Source organism: Wyeomyia smithii, chromosome 2 (assembly GCF_029784165.1).
Source record: "Wyeomyia smithii strain HCP4-BCI-WySm-NY-G18 chromosome 2, ASM2978416v1, whole genome shotgun sequence".
In the NCBI taxonomy this organism is placed as follows: Eukaryota; Metazoa; Arthropoda; class Insecta; order Diptera; family Culicidae; genus Wyeomyia; species Wyeomyia smithii.
Window position 1 is genome coordinate 278,007,447 of NC_073695.1, and position 7,982 is coordinate 278,015,428.

General features: G+C 38.7%; 1 protein-coding gene across 1 annotated transcript; it reads right to left on the bottom strand.

The window, feature by feature from the left end:
* Positions 1-6,352: 6,352 nt before the first annotated feature.
* On the bottom strand, positions 6,353-7,756 carry LOC129724097 (leucine-rich repeats and immunoglobulin-like domains protein 1). Its single transcript, XM_055678720.1, has 2 exons — positions 7,677-7,756; positions 6,353-7,619 (listed from the first exon to the last, which is right to left on the bottom strand). The coding sequence occupies exons 1-2, from the start codon at positions 7,709-7,711 to the stop codon at positions 6,407-6,409; spliced, it is 1,248 nt and encodes a 415-aa protein (XP_055534695.1). The 5' UTR covers positions 7,712-7,756; the 3' UTR covers positions 6,353-6,406.
* Positions 7,757-7,982: the final 226 nt, after the last annotated feature.

Here is a 7,982-nt window from a genome sequence, read left to right on the forward strand (position 1 = left end):
ATGGCTTCATACCAGGCGAGACGTACGATGCAACGAAAAAAAGCACCTGCCAATTTAGCACCGACAGGCACCGTTCTGTTTTACAAATTTTAAAACCTATGTGCACAAATTTTCGAACATCGTGTTCAGAACGCCGCATGTCATCTCAACATAGGGATACCATCTGGTCGAAGTTAGAAATCAGGACACCTTTTCTGGCCACAAATTTGTCTAAGTTATTCTATTCTTCGAAGTATGAGCAAATATAACTCGTAATATTTAATTTACTCAGTTTTTTATACGCGGGGATACGTACATCGCGGAAAAACGAGTTAATAAAAAAAATCCGCGTATAAAAACGCGTAATTTGAAAATCCTTCGATTTAAAAATCCGCGTGAAAAAACCGTTAATTCGAGAAGCCGTGTAGAAAAATACCTAGTAAAAAATCTGAGTGTATCCGCTTTCATCAAACCACTTTGAATTATTACGCATTAGTAGACACTTTAAAAATTCAACACACATAACTGTTTCAACTTTAACCTAACAAATGCCAGACGAGCGGGGGCCTAGTGTGGTTGGTAACGTCTCCGCCAGCCACGCTCGACGTCTGGGTTCGAATCCCACCGCCGACATAGGTGTCGATGGTTGTGAGGTGGCGTGATCCACTCACAACCAACCCAACTGGTCTAGATTCAATCCTAGCCGACACCGGGAGATTTTCTGAGGCGAAAAATCTCTGGCGTGATCCGCCTTCCATCGCATGAGGAAGTAAAGCCGTTGGCGCCGATCCTGAGTGTGCAGTCGCCTCCCTGGGCGTCGGTGATTGGCCACAACAGCGACGGAAAATAAGCGAGAATAAAAAAAAAACAAATGCCAGATGTTTAATGGTAACGGTCAACGCGTGAGAGGTTCGTCTTATCACTCTAGTGAGATTCAACCAATGAAAAATTTCGATCGCAGTGAGCGTTGTGACCTTGAATCGAAAACAATTATTTAGCAATTTTGAAAAATTCTGCTCATTGCGACACACCAAAGGTAAATATCTCAAGAAAATCAGGACAAATGCTAAAATATAAAAAATAAATCAGGACGCCCAAATAGGACTTCAAAATCAGGACATGTCCTGCTAAATCAGAACGGATGGTATCCCTATCTCAACATGTTTATGTGTATCTTATATTCGGGCATGTTAGTAGAAAACGGTGAACTAGATGGAAATCGCGCGCTCGTTCAACAAAAACGTAGGATTTTTACACGGCGTGCACATGTGGGCATGTTTTGCGGAAGACTGCCCCTAACTGATTACGATATACACCAAGGTCGCTTTTTACGCGGTTTTTTACGCCGATTCCGGAATTTACGCGGTTTTTTTTACGCGGATTCCGGAATTTACGCGGTATTTTTTTGCCCGGATTTCGGTCCCCTTTCACTCGGAATGCAAAATTAACGAGGGTTTTTTACGCGGATTCCGGAATTTACGCGTTTTTTTTACGCGGATTCCGGAATTTACGCAGTTTTTTTTTACGCGGCACGTATCCCCCGCGTGAAAAGCGACTACAGTGTATATTGTTATAGTAGGGTTATAACTTGCGCATCCACTTGGTCTCAGCATATGGCTACTACGTTGATTGCACAGAATGTATTGGATATTTTGAAACTTCGTTCGGAAAATTCGTTCAGTTGGTAGGTTACGACTGATGCTCACCTCATTTTTTTCTTGCAGCTTATAGCATTTTTTCCCAGCTTTCGAATGCTGATCTCAGATCGAAAATCGGTAGTTGCGAGCACGGTCAAAATTGCTTTTTACTGATATAATCCAAGATGGCGGCCAAAATTTTGATTACTCCAAATAAAAGCCCTATCATTCCTCTTTACAGAAGAGTGCTACTTGCAGTAGGTTCCTTAACAAGTTTCCGAGATATAGCTAAAATAAAATATCAAGAATTGTTGAAATTCCCACTTTTCTAGAAACTATTTCACCCCTTGGTGCCCGAGGGATCAACAAATTCAATCAAACAAAAATGGCCTAATCATTTTTTCTCTATTCCTAACAAATATGTGCATTTATATCAAATTCGAAAGACCTTGTACACCTAGTAGCCTGGTTTCAGCGAGAATTGCTCTAGTGCAATATTGAATAGCAGGCAGGAGAGACCATCACCCTGTCGAAGCCCCCTGCGGAATTCAAATGGACTCGGCAATCCACCGGAAATGCTGTTCTTTAAACTAATATTTTCTGCCAATTTTTTTTCGCAATTTTAAGAATAATTTGAAGTCTTCTCGTTATTTGGCATTTCGAAGTCGTTAGAAGCGGTTCTGAGCGTTTCAAATATGCTTTAGAGTCTTTTTCTAGATTTTTTTCCAAAAACATATTCTCTTCGACTCTTTTCTGACATTGAAAGCGATTGTACCTTGATGCGTTCAAAATCCTGACCATTTGTCATGGCTCACCCCAAATATGATGGGTGAATGGGAAAATATAGGAACATATCAAACTATTATCGCAACACGTGACTTTCCTCGGAACTCATTATTTTATGAACGAGTGTGTGCATTGTAGTATTTTTTTTTTTCAACTGAGCAAAAACGCCCAGCAAAAGATTTTCCCTGTTGCTACTGTATAGAGCTGATCTGTAATAACAAAATGGTAAACATCAGCTACTTTTTCGCACACTGCAGCGACACGTGATTTGAAAAATTATTGTAATAAAAAATGCTGAATAACTCTATGCTCTGGATACAAAAAACGAGTTTCAAGATAAAGAGAGATGAACCGAAATGTTCGATTTGATTGAGTATGTATATCAAATGGCTTAAGGGGTAATATCTACCAAAATTTTTTTTCTTGTCATTTTTTTATTGGCTTAAATCATGCTAAAACTATCCTAGAATCAAAATCTACATCGCTCAAGTACTGATCTAAACTCAAAATTCGTTTAAATCTATTTTTACCGAACAACTTTCATGCTCCAAAATAACATTTTTCGTTTATTTTGGCGATGCTTGTTTTTGTTTTTAACTTCGAGGCTTTGTAAACTAGTAGAAGTTACCTATGATCGATATCGTGTTTCAAATTTGTAGTATAGAGGTCGCTGCATCAAGTTTTGACCGTTACAGCGTCTCTACAGCACGTGTTTACTCACAATTTCCAGTCGATCAGCCGTTTTCTTTATGTACGTTCTTTGTTTGAGTTTTTTGTTACCGTAAAACGGGGTATCATTGATCAGCGGGGTAACATTGATCAGTTTTACCCTTCTCATGAATAGTTGAAATAAAACTGCTCCGTGATTACTTTTGCTAAAATTGAATATAACATCTTAGTCTTGTGTCATTCGAGGTCTCAACAATATTGTATTGGTTGAAATTTTTTAATGTTTTGATGACCAAACTTTAAAAATAATTCGAACGTTATATTTCTTACTCTCAGTAAGTGTCAGAAAAAGCACTTTATACTAGTCGAATATTGAGCATTTCGTATTCATTGACATGTTTTCCAAATCCGTTATTAAATTTTCTCAATCAACCAGAAAAAAAATTAGTCAAATTTATTACATTCAATGTTAATTAGTTTATATTTGTTAAGAAAGTCGTTTTATGCTCTAGCCAAGACAACATCCTGCCCTACGCCAGGTTGTTGTCTTGGCTAGAGCATAGAACGTAAGAGGCTAGAGCTGGCCTATTGATACTTCCGTTGTTGAAAAGGCCTTGCATATAAGATCAACATACGTTTTCTGAACACAAAAATTTTGCAACGATTGTTGACTTACAAAATACTTCTAGCAACTTTCGCGACCAACGTTTACGTTTTTCATCATCGAACGGTAAAATTACATATGGCATAAAAATGCCTCGCAGTACCTACCGCGGCTAAACGCAAGGACAGGACTATCTTCCGCAGTAAAAGCAGTCAAGGAGAACGGGAAGCGTCTCTAAACATGTTATCAAAGCATTATCTAACATTTTTAGTTCAAAAAGGTTTCAAAACTATTCAAAATTGAAACTGATCAAAGTTACTCCAAATAAGGAAAATTGAAACAACGACGAAAAATAAATGTTTTTAATGCTCAGGATTTTCGAAGGGCTTTGAAAACTAACTTCTCAAGTTCTATGGATGCCAGTACCAGTTTTAAAAATATGAAACCTGTAATTTCAGTTGTAAAATATATAAATACTCACGAAAAAAATGATCAATGTTACCCCGTTTTACGGTACTTTTTAACTGTGAGTTATGCTCAAAAGTACTTAAATATGAGTGACAAGTTTGAGTTTTGCGTGGGATCGGACGCCAACTGCGTCAAAGTCACTGAGCGTCGCATGTCTGATACCACGAAAGAGCGTAGGCGCAGCCTTAGATCAGATAAAAAAAGATGAAGAGGAAGATACAGCCCAGAAAGGACAACTTTACGACACAGAGGTAGCTGACTGAAGGTGAAAAAATGTTAAGGGGCTTTATTATTGCGATTCTTAAGATTTATAGCATTTTGAAACTTTAAACGCGTTTTTCTCGAAACCATGTTTTCAAAATCGGCGAGCAGCAAAACTGAAAAAGTTGACATCCGATTGTTTTAAAGTTTTAACTGTAGCTTCTTCATTAGATTATCTAGTGAAGCACACACGATTTTAGCGATTGATTAATAACAACAAAACTTATAAACTATTAAAGTCGATTTTTTTTGTCGAAAATGAATTTTTTTCTTCAAACCGTTGCCATTTTGCGTAGAGAAATTTTAGAAATATAATCATGTGTACTTCACTAGCGAATTAAAACATCCTGACTAGTGATGCTAATCGAAGGAAAATGACAACTCTCCTACCGCCACAACAAGAAATGTGAAATCCTTCTCCAACAACGGATATCGCTTCGCGAATCAGCTTGTTTTCCACTTTTCTTTCTTTTGACCGGACTGAGCTGCACTTTCATTAGCCATTGATGTCTGATTTGGAATTAAATTTCCCAGCAAATAGTTCGAAGTGGCCGAACAAACGAACGCGCAACAAGAAACTTTTCTTTCCACTCCGTTTTTTTTTTCACCCTTTTCCACCCGAGTACGGTTTTCGCTTGAGAACACAGCGGCGCACCGTTGCGTTGTCAAACCCGGACAACGCAAAGACCGGCTCTGTTAGTCGAAGAATGCAAAACTTTTCAAATCAAATAACAAGTTTTGTCTTTCGTCGGGCTCTGCCTCCTCCAACCATGATTGAGTGCCTCGTTTCGGTAATCTCAGTTTGATAGAGATTTTTTTTTTTTTGACAACGGCGCAGAGACTGATGGTACTGATCGAGTTTCAAGCTTTCACCAAATCGGAATTCAATAGAGTAATAGTTAGAGATAATGAAAGCGGGAATTGTACTGCAATACGCGAAAAAGTTTCTCCAGTGGTAAGGATGGAAACGAAACTGAGCCTCGCAATGGAGAGGAAATTCAATTTATTTGTAGTTTTATTTGGGAGTAGGAGATGCAGCAACGAGGTGCTAAATCGGAAAGTCGAACACCTTAGCTTTTGGATCCCAGCCGAAACCGGGCAGGACGAGAAAATGAAATATTTTTATTAGGTTTGAGAAAGATTTATTTCTACGAGAAAGAAACTGGGCAAAAGTGGATTAACTTGTTGGTCGTTCATTGTTCGAAAATGACGTTTCCCGAGCGTACGGCAAAAGAAAACCGACAATTAATGCTGCAAATGAGGGCGGGTACTGTGTATTGGAGATTTGTTAGCCCCGGTGGAGTTAGGAAAAACTTTTCGTACCATTCTGAGAGTTGGGAAAAAAATTGAACTTGTGCTTGGAATTTTTACAACATTTCTTGATTGGGTTCATTTTACTTGCTGAAGTTAGTTGATCAAGTTTCTCACCAGTTATCGATTGAAGATAATTCATGACATTTCTAAAGAAGAATAAACCTACACAAAAGAAAGGTGAGCGAACGGATTTCGTGTACCACCCACAGTTGTTCTGTGTGATGGTTGCGTAAATTTATGACGTCAATCTGCTGCCCAGCAGCGGACTGCTCGATATCGGTTATTAATCTGGTTTTCTTGACACCAGCTGCAGAGATTAATTGCGGTCCCCGTAGGTAGAACATCTCGGAATTGAATTTGTGTCTTGCTGGCGGATAGCCGTTGAAGATGTTCGATTTTGCTGCTTAATGCCGATTCTGATTCCGCGCCGCATATGAAATTTATGAGACACCCATAAATCAGATATAATTTACTGCCCATTATGCACCGGATTCTCGATAAGGCTGAGTGTTTGGGCTTGGAAAAGTGTGACTAATAGGTTTGCTTCTCGAACCGGAACGCCGTTGCTGGTGAAGCTGTAAGTATGGCTAGGTAAATTTTCACATAAAATTCAAAAAAAAAAATTGTTTCTCCATTGAGTGATTTACAAATATATGTTATGTAATGCAGTGAAGATTTTAACAGCGAATCAAAGATCGTTTCGAATAGTTTTCCTTATTACGTAGGAAACCTCCAGGATTATCTTCTCCGCCAAATTTTCTGGCAAGCTGCTGGAAATTGTCGGAAGTTTCAAAGTCTTCAGCTGCTCTTCCAAAGATTGAACTTTATCGTTCAATTTACTTAGCAAGGTTTGCTGTTCGAGGGATTGCTTCAACAGATCATCAATTTGGGTTTGCTGGGCAGTGACTGTTTCTTTCAGAAGACCAATATCTGCAGAATGGTTAATGCTGTCCTCTACAATGATAAGAAGCTGTTCTTCCAGCTCCTCCGGGTTATCAAATTTAAACTGTGCGTCATCGATGGCGGTCAAATTCAGCTGGCGATAGCGACTGGCACTCAGTTGAGTGTGTTTAGCGCACACGAGAGGTAAGCTTTCCTTGCGATATTCTCCGTATCGTGAGCTAGTCTGGTGCATGGTATGTTTAGTGATACTGTCCATCGTTGATGCGAACGCATTACTCCAGCGGCAATCCCATGCGTTTTCGGAATATTGAAAGAGTTTTAATTTCGGAAACGTAGTTTCGTCGAAGTTGATGATAACCTTTAAACTATTTGATTTGACGGACAAGGTATGCAGGACAGGTAGCTGCCAGTGGTGAAAATCTAACTCTACTAGAAAGTTATTCGACAGATCCAACGTTGCTAATTTTTCGAGCATAACTTCGCGGTCACATGTTACAGCGTATAATTTATTAGAGGAGAGATTTATCTCTGTAAGATTATCCATGCCGTTGAAATCACTGAAATTCAAGTACTGGATTTCATTACTGTTTAGGTTTAATAATGAAAGTGACTTCAACTGGCTAATGTTGGTTGGAATAGCATTTAAATGATTCGAACTGATTTCCAATCGAGTCAAACTATTATTGCTACTTATCACTATTTCGACTGTTTGGCTTTGTTTTGCAGTTAAGGTTAGTAAATCTGGTTTCAGGTAAATCTTCGGGATGGTACCGCGAATTATAGAAAGCTTACTTATCCATGGCATGCGATCCATTATTTCTGGTGACAGATAATCTACTGAACACTCAACCATTTCATATCCAGCAAACACAGGGAAATTGAGCGATTTAGCTTGAGAGGATGAGAATTCTAATTTTTGCAATTTGCACATTTCATAACTCTTCTCGTACCCTTGCCGGCAGCGTATTTCCAGAGCTGAAACACTCCCAAGCACTGATCTAAAGATACAGGAAATATTTAGAACACTAATTTTTGTGAACATTTTGAAAACTTACAAAATAGCAAAACTGGCTGTGAGCGAATATTTCATTTTCGAACTAATCCGTAAGCAAGAGTGGACTTGACTACGCCCAGAATTGGGTTGACGTTGTATTTAGGGAAAGGTAAGTTAAGACGGACACGTGGGGGTAAGATAGACCCTTTCAATAATTCACAAACTAGGATGTTTTATGACAGATTGTTTTTCGTGGATATCAATACTTTTAAGACGCATCGTTGATGTTCAGTGAGCAAACTGTCAAATACAGAAGCTGTCAAATAAACAGAAAAACAATACTATTTTCTTGGACGTACTAGTCGAT

Excerpts from the sequence above, each read along its gene's own strand:
- LOC129724097 (XM_055678720.1), bottom strand. The coding sequence starts at position 7,711 with ATGAAATATTCGCTCACAGCCAGTTTTGCTATTTT. Across the intron at positions 7,620-7,676 it reads ACAGCCAGTTTTGCTATTTT|ATCAGTGCTTGGGAGTGTTT; the intron begins GTAAGTTTTCAA and ends CTGTATCTTTAG.